The 19,380-nt window shown below is 39.7% G+C and overlaps 2 protein-coding genes across 2 annotated transcripts in view; one reads left to right on the forward strand and one right to left on the reverse strand.

Annotated features, from left to right (window-relative positions):
• Window positions 1–980: 980 nt before the first annotated feature.
• Window positions 981–12,737, reverse strand: LOC140228608 (large ribosomal subunit protein mL48-like). The gene is made up of 6 exons (XM_072308848.1): window positions 12,718–12,737; window positions 11,300–11,375; window positions 8,910–9,076; window positions 7,806–7,917; window positions 5,764–5,853; window positions 981–2,297 (listed from the first exon to the last, which is right to left on the reverse strand). The coding sequence occupies exons 2-6, from the start codon at window positions 11,357–11,359 to the stop codon at window positions 2,235–2,237; spliced, it is 492 nt and encodes a 163-aa protein (XP_072164949.1). The 5' UTR covers window positions 11,360–11,375; window positions 12,718–12,737; the 3' UTR covers window positions 981–2,234.
• A 3,912-nt stretch (window positions 12,738–16,649) lies between these two features.
• LOC140226127 (probable tubulin polyglutamylase ttll-15) overlaps window positions 16,650–19,380 on the forward strand; it is a 7,918-nt gene continuing 5,187 nt past the window's right edge. Inside the window, 1 exon segment of the mRNA XM_072306655.1 lies at window positions 16,650–16,915. Coding sequence (XP_072162756.1) covers window positions 16,650–16,915 — 266 coding nt within the window.

The following is a 19,380-nucleotide window of genomic DNA, read 5'->3' on the forward strand; positions in this document are numbered from 1 at the left end:
GTTTGAAAAGCAAATTAATTTACATGTTTAGTGTTGAATGTACATCCACAATCCAAATCGGGCTACTTTCGGTCTTCATCCAAAGACCCACGACGTTCTTATCTGTTGTTGTCGTTTGCCACTTTGAATGACAATACATGTACATAGTAGCCGAGTCACGTGGACTATTCTATCTACATCGTGTATATTCCTCCTCCGAAATAGAGAACACAGGATTCAAAAAGTGCAGCGAACGCATTCTACGGTAAGCCTTCCTCTTCCTGTCTGTCTGTCTGTCAGTCTGTCTCCCTCTATCTCTCTTCCATTTCATTTCCCGTTTCTGAAACCCTGTGAATCATTTCCCACTCTTCCTTCTCCCGTTAGGTTAAAAGCCTTCAGATTATCTCAGCAGGAACGTTGCCGGATTTATGCTCTCGTTACTAAAAATCTGCACATTATCACATTCTCTTGTTTCCTGGGTTTTTTTTTTTTTTTTTTTTTTTTTTTTTTGAAGACAGACACTTGAGTCCCCATTCAACATCCCCTCTTCTCAGTATGTTTGATCAGATTGATGATAACATCCATCTGAATAACTTTGTCCCTGATGAAGCGTGCATATTTTCTGTCTCAAGAACAGCCACTCACACGTGCGTGCACGTGCGCACATACACACCCACACACACACACACAATCATATGAGAAAATAATAGTGAATACAAACAAGACTCTATGTTGCAAACCAGGCACATTTTAAAGGCTTGCCCACTTACGTACATATAGTACATGTATATGAATGTGTATGTTTGTGTGTATGTATGTACGCAGACCTGCATAAAATTATGTATGCATGTATGTATTAGCAAACATTTGTATGTATATATTTACGTGTTTATATGCAGAGTATGTGTGTGTGTTTATCAAAGTATGCTATATACTGTATGTTGTAGGTACATTCTATGTATGTATACATATGTATGTATGGGTGTATGTGTATACCTGGTATGTGTATATTTGTGTGTATGCATGCAGACCTACATATATATGTATGTGTGTACATGTATTTGGGAACATTTGTGTGCATATTATGTACCGGTATGTGTTCATATGTAGAGTATGTGTGTGCTTATCAAAGTATGTATATAATAAGTTGTATGTACATTCTTTGTATGTATACGAAGGTGTATGTACTTCACAAGTACAATATGTACTTCACAAGGACACCTCACTCACTGACAAACAAAAACATTTCACCAAGTACTCTACAAGCCAAAGCAACATCAAACACGACCAACACAAATATCATCTGGTCGTCATGGTGAGCCACAAAAGATGAAGATGATGATAATAACCATCATCACAATTACAACAATAAAAAGGTGATGGACTGAGCTACTCAAGAAACGTGGATGATCTCCCTTTCTTGTGTTTTTGCAGAAAGCAGCAGGAGACACTGTAATTTCACGCTTCATTGGTCTGACACAACACCAACTTCTACTCATATCTGCAGGTGACAGTGGTGTAACAAAATTCTAATTCTTTTAATCACCAAAATGTTATTTAACTGGTTTTTTTTCAAACATTGAGGAGCAATTTCAAAATATGCATGAATATCTTAGATTTAGAGGAAGTACTTTGAAGATCATTGTGCTTCTTAACCAGAAGCACATTGAAATACACAGTATATTGTATACATGCTCTTTTTATTGTACAAAATCTACGTTTATATGCAGGGCCACCTCTCAGGAAACTTGAATACAGCACAAAAGAAGCTTCATCTGGAGGATCTCTACTACTATGCTTAGCATCAATGGCTTGATCAGTAATTTGATACGAAACCATCTCCCTCGTATCAAGTGTCATGTGACGTGGCATTGGCGAGCTCTACTGGGCGTGAAACGTGTTCTCACGATGGCACCCATACTCGCTGCTGTCTGATAAGAAGAATATTTGTATGAATTAGGGCACAGAAAAAAAAAATCAAATGAGAAAGGAAACTCCCCCTTCTTCTGCGAAATTCAGAGCATAATGGAGTAAGCAGGCTCTCGAAGAACAACATCTGTCTGCTGAAGACCTTGCAGATGCAAGCGACAGATGTTGGACGGGCAACACTCCAATGGGTGCCTGACGACCCGCTGCGATACAGACACCATCTCCAGACGCTTGGCCGGCTGAGTCACAAGTGTAGCCTCCTTCAGTGCACGTACCACGTGTGGTGATGACTTACTGTCTCTTAAGATTTGCAGATGCACACGTCCTCACAGCGAAGATTCTGGAATTTCCTTTTTGATGAAACGCTCCTTGTAGTGCTCTTGCGTGTGCTGCATTGACAACAACAAAAACAACAATAACAAATAACTAAAACACATGACATGATGCTATGGAAGACACACACAATAAAAGATTTTCACAAAGAAATATAATATGGTCTAATTATCTTCAAACAGACGGGCCACAGAAGGTCATAATGATACTATTTACTCCTTCATTTCACACTGTTTCATATGTGTAGCTAATTTGGGGTTGGAAACTGAAACCCTGTACCCTGTGTGTAATTCAGGATGAGCATTTTCATCAAATCAGGGAACATGTCAAATCGGTTAGAATTGAGGAGATTACATTATACTGCACAAAAGTTTATTTCTGTGCCAGTTGATCATATTTGGCTCTCAAATTCAAAAAAATAAAAAAATAAGTGTGAAACTTTTAGTACGGATTTCATATTGAGCAGAGTAGGCTTACATGTACATGTAGTCAGCTACATCTACACTCAGCAAAAAAAAAAAAAGAAAGAAAGTAAACACTTTTACAAGTTCATCTTTCTAATAGACTATTTGGCTAAAAATTGTGTTTTATATACCATGTTAAAGGTAATTTAATTACCTATCAACCTAGTAGGTCAATGAAAAGGTTAACTTAATGCATGAGTGAACACATTCTTTTTCTCTTCAAAGGCACAAGAGTAAAAATTGCAAAATGGACAAGTTGTTATTCAAGCATATTTGCTCCTCCATATAATGATAAGAACAAAAGACAAATTCAACACAATAGAAATGCAAATTGATTTGCAAAAATCATCCCATGATTTCTATGTCTCTGTAACCCTCCAAAAATAAAGAAAGGCAAAAAAGATGATGAAAATGAAGAATCTTCCATCAAATCCACAGTCAGAAGATATAAGAAAAAAAAAATTATGGTAACAAAGAAAGTTAACTTTGAAACGTTATTCCAAATCAAGAAAATATGAAATAATATTTGGTTCTTGAATATGTCGCACACATTCTTAAATTCCTTAACCAAAAGGTAAATTGAAGAAATTCTGTCAATTTTATCACCTTTACTGTTTATCCCCTATGTCATTTAAAGTTTGAATTGATGGAAAATGCTTATGTTCCACCTTCAGTTTCCCCACTATGTTTTTGTTTTGAATATAAAGGGAAACAAGGGAACGGAAACTTATTTCTGCTGTTTCATTCATGTCTCTCATTGCGTTAAATTGGTCTTTTGTTATCATTGCTTTCTTGGAGGGCATTTGCAAATGAATTTCAATATGTCAAATTCTGCAATTTTTACTTTTCTGCCTTGGAGGACAAAAACGAATGTGTTCACTAAAATTTCCCTTTGTATAAACCTACCAGGTTGATAGCCAATTAAATAATCTTTGATATGGTATATGACACATTGATTTTTATCAAAATCTTCTATGAAAAATATTAACTGGAAAAAGTGTTTACTTTCTTTTTTTGCTGAGTGTATGTACAAGTTGGCCAAGTTTGAAATGAGTGGCATCTAACATCACTTGAGAAAATTGACAGCGCATTGGACAGATATCATTTCTTCTCTACTTTATGATATATGACACTGTACCACAGTTCTATGACAGTCAAGTAAACCAGGCAAAGTTCATCCAACAAATGAAACATAAACCTACACATTTGAGAGATCCTAATTTTCAACAGAAAGTCATAGAATGAAAAATATTGATCAGCCAATCACTCTGAACACCATGTAAAATATTTTGACTTTATTTAATGAAGTTATAGCATACACCAGGACATTTCAGACTTCATCCAGAATGTCATTTTGACAATAACCTTCATCACAATCTGCAACTGATTTGCCCTGACATGTTTTATAATCAGAACAAGAATATTCCCAACTTCTGTCAAGGATTATCCACAGTTACTGCAAAAGAATACTATGTTAAAATGAAACCTTCCAACTCAGTTTACTGGTCACTTCCAGATATACCCCAAGATGAAAAAAGGTAAGTGGCCTAATCATATGCTGTCCTTGTAAAGACTAGTGAATTTATTGCACAAATGCATTTTAAACTGCAAGGATGAGGGTGAAATGTGAAAGTAGTATATGACACAGATAAGTCACCTTTAATTTCATTACTGCATATCTCTAAAGGCTCAAGGATGTATAGCTACATAGCACTTTCATATGTGAGGGTAATAACCCTAGTTTCTGTCAACCCAGTGTGGTGACAGGAAATGATATCTCTAATAGCACAAATGGACCAAAAAAAACCCCTACAACAACATTGAAATTCATTTCACAGCCAAGTGTGAAACACAGGAGAGCTTTTACAGTGGCCCTACTGGGGAGAAAAAATGGAGGTGTGTGCAACAGGCTTGACTAGGGGATGCTTGACGACACAAGGTGGCGCTATTGCACAGGAGTAAGTCTGGCAGTCTGTAAAATTCTCATGCACATGCAGTATACATATCACAAAAATAAAACAAACAAAACAAATCCATGAGAGATCAAAAGGTCTCATGTTTGTTATCAATGTCACGCTAATTGTTTCACTTAAATCTTGTTTGTTTATTCTGTTATTTCATTTGTTTGTTTGTTTGGTTTTTTTTTGGGAGGGGGGAGGTTGAGCTCAAACTTACTTCGTGGTCCTTTGAAAGACATTTTTTTTCATCTATGCCAAAACAAATATTGGATGCAAAATCTAAAGAAAAGCATTTTTCAAATCCATAAAGGGTACATATTCTAGAGGAATTTCTCCTAATATATTAAAGGTAATAACTTTTCTGGGGGCTGTCAGTCTGTATCTTTTTCCCATACTATGTTAGATTATCCTACAAGTAGCTTTAGTACAGGAATATGATCAAGCTTAGACCTGTGGTCAAATGAATATAACTAGAATGACTAGAATTCCTGCACATCAATCACAATCAAAACTTGCTCAAATTAAGAAATATAGCTTGGGTCACTTACTATATAATATCATGGTAAATATGACCAGTACTAGACTGGATACAAAGTCAGGTGACCAATACAGTTTTTTTTGATGGCCAAAGAGACATCATTTTCGGTTTTGTGCTGTAACAGTCTTCACTCTCGTATCATTTGTAAGAGATTGCACAGAAACTAATTGGCTCTTCACTAATTCAAGAAGGTGGTACAATCTTTGTCCATGGTTTAAACCATGGACAAAGACCGTAGTTTTGTATGGGGCGCCAAGTGTTGCATGGCATATTTCGCTACGAAATCAGTCATTTCGTCGACGAAATGTTCATTTCATCATGAAATGTTAATATTTCGTCCACGAAATGATCATTTCGTAATGACGAAACAATCAATTTCGAAAATGATAATTTTCTTTTCAATGCACAGTTGCTTCAATTTCAGAAAACGGGGTAATAACAGGGGCTCACTGTAATTATTTTCTCATTAAGAGGGATGGAGGGATGGATTCCAAATACAGTGTACCTACATAGGATGTAGCATCATGTGTAGTTAACTGTCTGGCTTTATCTCAGCACTTACCTTCTGAACTTTCATCTGGAGACCCTCGGGCAGATTCAGCTGCAACAACTCTGTAAACAGGGGTGCAGTGGTGCTTGGTAGGTCTTGAATCTTTTCGAAGATCATGAAATTGAGGAATGAAGCATGAGAATGCATGGTCATTTCAAATTATGATGCACTGCTATCATCCTCACTTTGAGTTCTTGGGGTGGGGGTGGGGAGAACCAAACAAACTTTCAGGATCATGCTTGCATAACTATTTGTGTTCTCATTCACTCCAGCAAAGACGACTGAAATATTTGATATACATACATGTACCAGAATCCTGAGGAAACAAATGCTTAACTCTTTATGTGCCATGATGAAAATCCCCTGTGTGTGACATATTATTCTGAGACAGCACCTTAATCAAGCTTTGGGAAAACATTGTGTCTTTTAAATCGATGTAACTTTTACAGATCTTTTTGAGAAACGCCTTCAATGTACTGTGGTATTTGGCGATTTATTAATCAGTTTGGGCAAGTTCGTGCATTTGAGTAGAATATGTGAACTTGGCACGCCGTCGACTGAGTCGGGTATGCGTACGTGGCACACAATTATAAAGAGTTAATAGAAACAAGCAACATTTGGTCTGATGTCCTTCAGTCCTCTCTAAAAGATTTTGCAAGGACTGAATGAATTAACTTGGGGAACTACTGCTTCTGTCTTTAGAGTCCACCTGGGAACCTCTTGAAAGCTTTGGACTCTAGAGTCATATCCATTGAGCCTCATATCCTTACCAAGCTCATGTGAAAAAAAAAAAACTCTTTAATCTCAGGAGTGTCTACTTTTCATTAGACTGAGATACTACGTCCGCTAAAATCACATTTCAAGTGTGTTTCCCTCCAGCTTTCTTTCAATCCCTTACAAAAATATAGTCTTTAAAGGTTCCCTGAAATACACATGCATGTTGCATTTATGATACCCGCAACATCACTTTTGCAGTGAAACAAATATCTAGAAACATTCCATATATTTTTAACAAATTTTTCTTCTATTTTTCTCCAGATTACTTGGATATGCCCACAAAAAATCCTTCCAAACCAATATTCCTGTTGTGACCTCATCTGTCAATCACTGCTTAAGTACTGAAATGTTTAACAAAAGACACTGGAATGCGCCTTTCCCTCAACTAAGCATAACTTGCATGTTTCTGTGATATTAACCCATTAAGGACGAGTCCTGAGCATACTTGGGCAAGCATCTATGGGAAATGCATGTTGTAGCAAAATCAAACAGTCCTCAACGGGTTAATGTGACTAACAAAAGACATGGCGAGGGAGCATGCAAGTTATACTGAGTCGAGGGGAAGGTGCATCCCAATGTCTTTTGTTAAACATATAAGTATTTTAGCACAAAGCCACTCACGAGTGCTCTTATTTCTACAAGTACTTATTATTCTTTGTTCTTTGCTCACTATTTCCTAATAGTCTGTCCTGTCAACAGAATTCATTTATGTATTCACTCATCTCTTTGTACTTTGTAATTACAGGCATTAGGTACCCATATACCACTGCAATCAGCTTGATTTGTACGGAGCCCCTCCAAACATGCCATCAGACTTAAGCCCGCCACACACTATACAATCAGACTGGTCGCATGACTCGACACCGCACACTATACGATCAGACTACACAATTACGCTTACAACTGTTCTGGCTTCAGTACATTTTACCAATGAGTATAGAAGCACACGCAGTGCGCATTGCGTGCACTTCTGTAGTTGCACGATCCGAAACTGGCAAGACTGGTGACGTCAAACGTCTGGTCTAAAGGTCGTACGACCTGTCTGATGGTATAGTGTGCAGGAGGCTTTACTCTCAGTTAGCTCTATCACAGCCTTTTTTCTTTTTTTTTTACTTGTTTTTTCTTATTCTAATGTTGAAGTAAATGAAAAGAAATAACTCAGTTGTGAAGTAGGACCATAAAAAAAGGCTCTCCAATGCCTTGGCACAGAGGGGCTATTAAACATTCTGCCAATTACTCATCTGATGGGATCAATGTATCTAAAATTATGTTCTCACTTGCAGAACTCTTTCATGCGTTGACAGGGTGAAATCCTTGACCTTTGACTTCTCCGGAGTGCCAGGCATTTGTATGGTGTGAATAAGTGTTTCCTTGGTTGGCATTGCATAACTAGCAGGGAATGAAAGAAGACAAGTGAAATCACTAAGCCATTTCAAAGACTCAAGTGTGGAATATACTGACAGATAACATGAGAAATTAATTTAGATCACTACAGAGAAGGAAGAGTATAATTGACACTTAATCATTGATAAGAAATCAGGTGAAACTAGAAAAGCACTCGTAGTGCACAGACCTCCTCCAAGCAGCTCATTTCCATCCATGTACACGCATACTGAAAATTGCCCAATTTCCCAATATAGAAGCCTTTTGTTAGGGGCATCAGCTTCCAGCTACACGGCACCTCACCTGAGCAAAGCATGCGCTTTAGAGTGCGCATGCAAACCTCAAATACGCGCAGCTTGAACTCCCAAGTTTATTGATCCTATTAGCCAAAAGAAAAAAAAATATCCTTCAAAAATCCATAAAAATCCCCAGATCATTACCAAACTTTATCATCTGTTTCTTGTGTCATTAACTTTTCCTGCAAGTTTCATTAAAATCTGTTTAACAACTTTTTTAGTTATTTTGCACACAGACAAACAAACAAACACCGATGAAAACATTCTAACCTCCCCCCTTGGCCGAGGCAATTAATGGCTTTAACCAAACTTGAATATTCATTATATGGAAAGAGTACTGCTTCACTTGAAATATGTGTAGTACAGAGAGAGAGAAAAAAAAAAATGAATCATGTGGATTGCACCATGCTGATTGAATGCTGCACTTCATGTATATCATGCATAATATTACATTGTAAATTCTCTAACATGATAGACATATAACATGACTGTAATAAAAGCTCAGAAAATGGAGGCATACTAAAACACATGCATATTTTTGTGTGGAATAATGTAAATCTGCTGCAGCAAACATCTTGCTGACATCGGTAAATAGTGTTAGTGCTGATGCCTGCATATTTTGTTATTGTTGTTCATTAATCTCATACTGTGCAAACTACATTTGTATTCTAATGTAACAAGGGCACAGTACATTCATCCTACCTATCAAAAACGGTGAGGTCCATGTTCTTGGCCAGGTTGTGAGCGTACTGAGCAAAGTGTTCCACCAGTGTGCAGTCGTGACCCATAACCTGGAAGTTCAAGATCTCGTACACTGTAGAATCCTTGGCAGGAGGTATCACTTGATCTGACACCTGCTGGGTTTTTAGCTGATGAAACAAAGAGAAATCAATGTTCAGTAAAAAACAAAAACAGTATAAAAATACCCCCAAAACACAAACAAGGGATGCCAGTCATAGTCCTGCTACACAGAATGGCAGTCACATCAATATGTGACCCACTACAACAAAAGGATTGGAAAGTCCGGGAGGACGATTTTTTGAAAATGACATGACATTATTCCCTTACCCTTCCGCTTTAATTTCGTATATAACACGACTCATGAAAGTACTTGGTTTCAGTGATATTGGTGATGTTACGAGACCATGTGGAGTGGTCTAAGAAATCAGCCTTTCAAGAAAACCGCCTTCAAAGTTTTCTTTCCAACTTAATCGTGATCAAAGGGAGGTAAGACAGTTTTCACCTCTTGGCAATAGGTCTGCTCATAGCAACCTCCACAATGTTCATTTAAGCTTAGCGCCAGCGGTTCACGCACGACCAATTAGTAACCAGGGTGCCACACACTGACCAATAATATCATTCTCTCATTGCTAGGGGCTGAGTCTACCTGTGGTGCTATATCCAAATCTTTGGACATGATTCTGTTCCGTTGAAAGTCAGAAAATCATGGCCCAGAAAAACCACAAATTCTTGCCTTTCCTTTGATTGCAAAGCTTCAAAATTTTGGCAGATGATAAATGATGAATTAGACTACAAAATTATGCCAAAAACAGAAATCCAATCACTTTGGTGGATTTTGATGTCCTGACTTCAAACTCAATTTTCTAAGCTCTGCCATCGCAACTTTAGGATACTTTTGTTGCGGCAGGTCACATATGAAACACTGCTTGAGGACAACTATTATTTGACAGGGGAGTGCTGTAATGAATTAAAATATATAAGAATGCTTCTTTTGGCTGACCAGAGTAATCTGCCATGAGTCTGTCTACTTTGTATATTTGTGATTCTTTTGTAAAATCCTAAATCTGCTCCGATTTGAAAGGCTTAGTTGATGCCAGTTTTGACAACTTTAGAACAGTGTTTGACAAATTTTCCTGCCACTGAGGAAAGTGTTTTGTTCGCAGGTTGTGTGCAAATTTTGGACATACATAACATCGACTGAAAGAGCAAATAACTAAAACTTGAATGTGTTTGCCTGATGTTCCTTCCTCATGAGCAATGTTTGGGAATGTTCACAGTATTCTTGATGTGATTTGCAAAGGGTCATGAATCAAAGCTTTTCTTGTGAAAAACTGTTTAAAGTTAAGACACCATGTTTTAATAAAAAATAATTTTACTCAATGGAGTACAATGAAATAAACAGAATGACAAAGGGTTAAAATCTAAATTGAAAAGAAGAAGAAAGTTGAGGAGTTCTCGAGTTTTGCATGTCTTCTCAAATCAGTGAGAATTGTTTCAACAACATACTCAACTGATAGAGGTGACGATGCCATCACTTCAAAAGTCTCCCAGGAGACTGTGCACAAATCTCTACTTAATTTCCCTGCTTGAGATGAAATCAACAAAAATAAGGCATTTCATAATAAATGATTGTAGTCTTAAAGTACAGTAATACAGCAATGATGATTTTAAATGGGGTGAAAATGTCGCAGACCTTGCTAAATCATTGACCCAAAATATGAGTCTATTCATACATGTACATGTGCACAAATCAATGGTTGCATGAAGATATGTGTAGCATCATTTTGCTTAGAACTAAAAACTTGATTAATGTGTAACAATTGGACATAAGGAATCAGCTCTTTTGAAGGAAATGTTACACAACTGTGTGGTATAGTTTATGTGACTAGAGTAAATGAGATGAAACACAATTCTAGAAATTCTCAAATTTGATAGAAACTTTTACCAGTACTAATTGTCTTTTTTCCTCTTTTTTTCAATGGTAGAAATATCTCCATTGAATATATTGTGCACAAACATATTCTCTGTTTAACAAAAAAAAAAGAAAAAGATAGAAGAAAATAATAACAATAATAATAATATCAATAATAATGATGAAAATCATAACGTTAGCCTTTTGATGTCTTTTTAAGCCATTAATGCCATTTGTATCTTTATTTTGCATGTCAGTGTTATGTATCATATTTATTGTACATGTTGCCTCTTTCACTTGTGGAAGTGGAAAATGAATTCAATTCAATTTAATTCAATTCTGAACAGTCTATGAGACTATGAGACTACACTTTTGCTGGAATACCCCTATCCCATGGTGATTTACCAGTGATGATGGCATACTGTAGCATATACTATACCTGCTCATATTCAGAGTCGAAGTCATAGTGACGAACTTGCTGCACCATCACAGGGGTCATACAACTCCTTCCAGCACTGTATGAAATGAAAAATATATGAACACAATTGATCAATTTGTAAAGGATCAATTATCTAGATGGTTTTTCTATAGTGCAGACTGATATTCCTTGTGTTTCACACACAGGTTTTATTTGTTATACCCTCTCTTCCTTGTTAACTTTTCAATGGGCCAAAGGAGTGAGCTACTTTTGATGGTCATGCAATATAATCGAGTGGTATATTATGTTTGACTTGAATAGTCATTGCCAGCATGGCGCTATCTGGTGCTCAAGCGCATGCCCATGATTTTGCAGCACGGCTTGACAGAAATTTAACTCAGTATTGCACTTCGACTAATGACAATGGTGGATTGATATCCTTTTTTTTCAATAATGTAATCCAGTCACATCACTCTAAAAGTGGATTTTTCCGTAATAGAGATATGTGCCTGACCTTACCATATGTAGCTAGCAGTAGTTCTGTAAGTAAGAAAAAATCGTAAAATATTATCAGTTTTCATCATTGCTGAGCCAATTTATGCTACCTTTTTCTCTCAATTTCGTGAAATTATATATCTCACAATCGGCAGTTCAGACAGTACTCTCGAAATTAGATTTTTATGAAATTAGAGGTCTTTTTCAAGCTGTGTATACCAAAAATTTTCTACTACAGTCAGGAACATTTAATTCAAATTTTGCACGCAGTTTCTCAGATGAGATTTTTGCAAATTTCTTCACAGCACGGGACCATGGCAGTAATGTTTCACCGGCATGCCGAGTCAGCTCAGAGCAGCTATGCATGAGCTTTATACAGGCAAGCAGCATCAGGCATGCAAAACTATGCCACTCAGTAAATGAGGTAAATCGGGACCAATCATCAGTGGGTCTAAAATTTTGCACAAGGGCGGATTAAAAAAGAATAATAATTCTAATGTCTACATATTAAGGGAAGTAATTTTCGGGCATTAATTATTTATCATTAACTTCAGTTTTCTTGTATACACAGTATACACACTACAGTTCTAGAATGTCTGAAACTAGATAGATTCTACATGTAGACACAGTCTAACGTCAGATTGAGTTTTTGATGCTTCCTTTCTCCTTGACCGAAAGATTGGTCTGTATCTGGTCGTCGGGGAAATGTTCCGCGAAGACTGCGTCTGGCTTCACAGATCCCCTCCTTAAAGCGATAACGTCAAAAATAAAAGACTCCTCCGGACAGTCGGATCTTTCTGTCTATCTTTCTCCTGATCTTGACTGTGATGGCCACGGTCGGTCATCACGTGGTGGTGGACGGTGGTGGACAATAATGCTAGTATAAAATAGTAATACAGTCAACTTCGGATACCTCGACGTCGGATAAGCCGAATATCACTTACCTCGGGGGCAAAATGAAAGTCCCGATTGTTCCTATGGAGTTTCCGTGTATTAGAATTCGCGTAGCTCGAAGAAATAACTCGAAGTTCGGTTACCTCGAAGTGAAATCTACTGTCCCGATCTTAATTAACTTATTGTTTTTCCCAGCATGTAGCTCGAATCGAATTGCAACATCACTCAGCATCTCCGATTAAGCGCGCGTGAACAGCGAAGAAGACATGTCACAAATCTTTTCACACTCGACTGTAAATATTCCCGACCAGAACAATCGCGCGCCCAAAGAAATACCCGGTACACAGCTGACAAGAAAAATCCCCAACACCTACCTACACACGTACACGGTATGCACATAGCACCCTTGCCAATGGAGTGCTTACGATAGCACTACGCTCTGCCCATCATCTTCTTTTCTTTAACCACTGTGTTTTAATTCTTGATCATGATAGTCATACCGCGCGCGTAGATTTCTAAACCGTCGTGGCGCACCTGCGTAGGTGTTGGGTGTTGACAGTTATATCTTTGGCATTAATCACGGTCCACTGTCCAAACATCAATCTCCTGCGTAGTGCCTTTTTTAAACTTTTTTTTTTTGCCTTTCACGAAGTAATGTTTCATTTATTCTTCCCCGAGAACGCAAGCACTGATTTCTTTTCTCTTTTTTTTCAGCAATGCGATTATGAAAATATTGTGGAACATGATGTGGAAGTATAGGCCGAGCATGATAAAGAATAGAATAGACAGGGCTCCACACTAACTTTTATCGGGCAACCAGTATCACTAATCTTTATTTTTTGGTGGTCGAATTTACTCGAAATTAAAATTAGAAAATCCAATCATCTTATTTTGTGTTTTAAGATTTAGCAAATAGGCGTACAGATTACTATAAAAGTTGATGCCTAAAAATTTAGGAGGTCAAAACCTACGTTTGAAATGAAAAAGTGGGAGCATTTGCCGACATCTGTTAGCATCCGACATTTGTTTTAGCATTGTAAAGAACCGAAAGTTACCGTTATTCATTTCTTATTGTAAAAGCAATCATTCAACATTTATTAGTCTGTTAGCACCTTACGGAGCCGAATATTACCGTTAATCATTTTTAAATGTAAAAGCAAACAACAGACATTCATTTTAGCATCTTACGGAGCTGAATGTTATCCTTATCCATTTCCAAACGTGAAAGCAAACATCCGCTATTTGTTTCAGCATCTAACTGAGCGGATTAATACCGTTAATCATTTCCAAATGTAAAAGCAACAATCTGTCATTTATTTTTGCATCGTACGAAGCAGAATATTACCGTGATTCATTTCAAACATACGACATTTGTTTTATCATCGTACGGAGCCGATTTTACTGCTGTCCACTTCCGAAAGTGAAATGAATCATCTGACAATATTATTTTATGATGCATCGTACAGAGCCGAATGTTACTGTTTTTCATTTTTGAACGTCGAAGCTGACATCAGACGTTTATTTTACCATCAAACGTAGCTGAATATTACTGTTATTCATTTCGAAATGTAATAGCAAATATCCAATACTTTTTTTTTAGCATCATATGGGGCAGAATATTACTGCTATTCACTTTCAAACATGCCAAACGTAAAAGCAATCATTCGAGATGTATTTTAGCATCTTCCGGAGCTGAATGTTATTGCCATTTACTTTCGATCGTAAAAGCAAACATCCAGCATTTATTTTATCATCGTAAGGAGTTGAATGTTATTGTTACTCATTTCCGAACGTCAAAGCAAACATCAAACATTAATTTTACAATTGAACGCAGCTGAATGTTACTGTTATTCATTTTGAAATTTAAAAGCAAACATCAGACAGTTATTTTAGCATCGTATGGAGCAGAATGTTATTGGAACTTCCGAACATGAAAGCGATCATCTGACATTTATTTCAGCATCTTCCGGAGCCGAATGTTATTGCTATTTCCTTTCGAAAGTATAAGGAAACATCCGACACTTATCTAACCATCGTACGGAGTTGAATATTGTTTTTCATTTCCGAACGTCAAAGCAAATATTCGACATTTAATATTTCAGCGTCTTCCGGAGCCGAATGTTGTCCTTAATCATTTCCGAACGCAAAATCAAATATCTGACATTAGTTTTAGCACCGTACGGTGCTGAGTCTTATCGTTTTTCATTTCCAAAAGTATGAGCAAACATCCGACATTTATTTTAGTATCTTACGGAGCCGATTGTTACCGCTATTCATTTTCAAAAGTAAAGGCAAACATCCGACTTTTTTGGTGGCGCGATAGGGCCACCAAAATCTTCATTTCTTATATTCTGATCTCAATTCCGATTTTCATTCAATTCATTCATATAACATATCGATTCAATTCCAATTGATAAGCATTTCAGCTCCCCGCCGTAAAGCTCCTTATTGAGATCGACCGCTGTTTTTGCATCAATTGACAATGCACACAAACCGAGTTGTATTGAACACCGTGTTGTACGAAGCTTTTTAGAAACTTCCATAGACATTACATTACGATTCGGTGAAAATATTCATTCGAAATTTTGTCCTTGATTAAAACCATTAATGAACAGTGAATTTTCGCGTTTTCCACACCATCCTCATCAACGGTCAAAGCCAATCCATTTTTATGTGCTCTGCGCGCAGTGAAGTGCGTACTATAAAGCGTTCTGTGCGCCAATGTATACGCGGTCGGTTTCAAAAAGGGTGGTCGATATGTAGTAGGGCTACCATACAGAGGCAGAGAGTGGCAGAGAGTGGCTAGTGACGATGTGAAATACGAAACCTCGAGGCTGTATATTCTTGTTGCAGACTAGAGGCTGGAGCACCTACCTAGGTCTAGGTGGCTTGGTTGTTGGAGACTAGCTTAGAGCAGTGTATGTAAAGGGTTAGAGTGGGATTAGTACTAACGGCCCTTACTATAGTAGTAGTACTACGAGGTCATGACCTGCTGGTGACGACTCGAGTCACGTCTCCCTGCATGGTTGCCTAAACGTCTGCGAGATGTCTCTTGAGGCTGAAGACTAGCTTTGTCTCTACTACTCCAAACTAGTCTATCTATCTGTGGGGAGTCACAGGAGAATCGAACATGTTCATTTGTTTTTTGTTTTTTGTTTTTGTTTTTGGTCTCGAGCTGATCTTGTCTGGAGACTAATTTTGTCTATAAGACATCTCTGAAACGTATCCATGACTTTGCAGAGACCATGGTGACCAGAATGGGATGAAGAGATGTCTCTGCAACTGAGTCTGAGAGGATGTCTCAGAGAAGTCCTGCAACTGCTGGAGACATCCCTGTGGCGTCCCCTCAACCTCCAGACGAATAAGTTGTCTTATACTAAAATAGATGTCTGACCGGTCACCAACCCCCCCCCCCCCCAATGTGTATAGCCCCCAATGTGTATAGCGCCCAATCACAGATCGCATACACAATAATTTGCTGTGACAGAATTTACAGTTATTACAACACTTGACAGTATTTTAAACATGTACACTGTATATCTTCATTTTTATTCGATCGGAAGATCGGTCTGTGTCATCAGGGGTATGCATGTTCAGCAGAAACTGCGTCTGGCTTCATGGAATCCCCTCAGTAGGGAGGAGAGTAAAAGTCATATAACTCCTCCAGACAGATTTTTCTGTCTACAATTTTATTGTCCTTTTCACTATTTGAAGAGATGATGGGTGATTATTATTAATTGCCTACTGCTTTGTAATGTTGTATTTTACTTGAGTTTACACTTACACAGCCCTCTTACAACTTCACAGTTCAATTCATATATGCAGTATTCATGCGTGTATTATGTTTTGTGTGCATATACAGTGTACATAGATGCACGTAATTGTGGTGGTCATTTTATCTTTGACCGTTTTAATAGCTTCATGCAGTGATGTCTTTGTTTTCCCTCCGTCCTCCCTTTCCATATAATCCTGCAACCTCCAGATGTATAGGCAGCTGTCTCCGAAGCACCGGTCCCGTCGAGCGGGTCTTCCACCCCACGTCCTCTATGTTTTGATTTCGGCCTTGTGCATTGGTCTGCTCATTATCATGTGGAATGTATACCAGCTGAGAGTCATGCATGAGCTGCAGTTCACCAGCCGCAACGGCCCACACCCTGGGGCCGGTATGGCTGAGGGCACGTCTGCAGACATGGACCATAGTGGGAGGCCAGTGGTTTGGATTCACGGTAAACATGTAAGTGGTGCAGGGTGTGTTGGACCATGTAACACATCCATTAGGTGGAACATTATCTTTGGGCTTGTGATAAGAGCTGTCATGTTTGGAATGTCACCATATAATAATGAGAAATGATATGAAAATAGTCAGCAAAGCATAAAATGCACACATGATATGGTCACTATAAAAAGTAAGACAATAATAGTGCAATGTTATATCCTCAGTCTTGCAATCTTTTGCAACCAAATTTGTGATTTTGTAACACATTTCTCTTTGTATTTTACTTGAGCATACATGTGTAGGTATTACTGGAATGGACAGATCCCAAAGTGGTAAAAAACTTAATCTATGCATTAACATGTTTGTCAGTCTAAAGATGCATAGTGTGATAGACATAATGCTACAACCCGTTCTATTCAAGAAATAGACTTTCTACATTAGTCTAAAAAATTAGACTGATTTTGCTAAAAACAGGTGCTCAAAATGGGAAAAACAGTCTACAAATGATCAAAATTTTAAATGTTAATCTGAAATTGTGGTGCAAGGTTTGGCATAAACAAAATGGAATTAACAAACCTGTCCTTCATTCTTTTCAGAATTGCATCAGTCATAGCTGGATATGTCAATGTTGGTCTTCTGCCAAACCTGCTGAGCTGGCAAGGTTCGGCTTTTGACGAACCTGCCGAGCTGCCCAGGTTCGGCTTTTGACGAACCTGTCGAGCTGGCAAGGTTCGGCTTTTGACGAACCTGCCAAGCTGGCAAGGTTCGGCTTTTGACGAACCTGCCGAGCTGCCCAGGTTTGGCTTTAGACGAACCTGCCGAGCTGACAAGGTTCGGCTTTTGACGAACCTGCCGAGCTGGCAAGGTTTGGCTTTTGACGAACCTGCCGGGCTGCCCAGGTTCGGCTTTTGACGAACCTGCCCAGCTGCCCAGGTTCGGCTTTTGACGAACCTGCCGGGCTGCCCAGGTTCGGCTTTTGACGAACCTGCCGGGCTGCCAAGGTTCGGCTTTTGACGAACCTGCCGGGCTGCCAAGGTTCGGCTTTTGACGAACCTGTCGAGCTGGCAAGGTTCGGCTTTTGACGAACCTGCCGAGCTGCCAAGGTTCGGCTTTTGACGAACCTGCCGAGCTGCCAAGGTTCGACTTTTGACGAACCTGCGAATCTGTACAGGTTCGGCTTTTGACGAACCTGCTGGGCTGCCAAGGTTCGGCTTTTGACGAACCTGCCCAGCTGCCCAGGTTCGGCTTTTGACGAACCTGCTGGGCTGCCAAGGTTCGGCTTTTGACGAACCTGCCGGGCTGCCAAGGTTCGGCTTTTGACGAACCTGCCAAGCTGGCAAGGTTCGGCTTTTGACGAACCTGCCGAGCTGCCCAGGTTCGGCTTTAGACGAACCTGCCGAGCTGACAAGGTTCGGCTTTTGACGAACCTGCCGAGCTGGCAAGGTTCGGCTTTTGACGAACCTGCCGGGCTGCCCAGCCCAGCTGCCCAGGTTCGGCTTTTGACGAACCTGCCGGGCTGCCCAGGTTCGGCTTTTGACGAACCTGCCGGGCTGCCAAGGTTCGGCTTTTGACGAACCTGCCGGGCTGCCAAGGTTCGGCTTTTGACGAACCTGCCGGGCTGGCAAGGTTCGGCTTTTGACGAACCTGCCGAGCTGCCAAGGTTCGGCTTTTGACGAACCTGCCGAGCTGCCAAGGTTCGACTTTTGACGAACCTGCCAATCTGAACAGGTTCGGCTTTTGACGAACCTGCTGGGCTGCCAAGGTTCGGTTTTTGACGAACCTGCCCAGCTGCCCAGGTTCGGCTTTTGACGACCTGCTGGGCTGCCAAGGTTCGGCTTTTGACGAACCTGCCGGGCTGCCAAAGTTCGGCTTTTGACGAACCTGCCGAGCTGGCAAGGTTCGGCTTTTGACGAACCTGCCAATCTGGCAAGGTTCGGCTTTTGACGAACCTGCCAGGCTGCCCATGTTCGGCTTTTGACGAACTTGCCCAGCTGCCCAGGTTCGGCTTTTGACGAACCTGCTGGGCTGCCAAGGTTCGGCTTTTGACGAACCTACCGAGCTCCAAAGGTTCGGCTTTTGACAAACCTGCCGAGCTGCCAAGGTTCGCTCTTGACGAACCTGCCGAGCTGCCAAGGTTCGGCTCTTGAGGAACCTGCCCAGCTGCCCAGGTTCGGCTTTTGACAAACCTGCCGAGCTGGCAAGGTTCGGCTTTTGACGAACCTGCCGAGCTGGCAAGGTTCGGCTTTTGACGAACCTGTCGAGCTGGCAAGGTTCCGCTTTTGACGAACCTGTCGAGCTCCCCAGGTTCGGCTTTTGACAAACCTGCCGAGCTGCCAGGGTTCGGCTTTTGACGAACCTGCCGAGCTGGCAAGGTTCGGCTTTTGACGAACCTGCCGGGCTGCCCAGGTTCGGCTTTTGATGAACCTTCTGAGCTGGCAAGGTTCGGCTTTTGACAAACCTGCCGGGCTGCCCATGTTCGGCTTTTGACGAACCTGCC

The sequence above is a fragment of the Diadema setosum genome, chromosome 1, assembly GCF_964275005.1.
Source record: "Diadema setosum chromosome 1, eeDiaSeto1, whole genome shotgun sequence".
Lineage (NCBI taxonomy): Eukaryota > Metazoa > Echinodermata > Echinoidea > Diadematoida > Diadematidae > Diadema > Diadema setosum.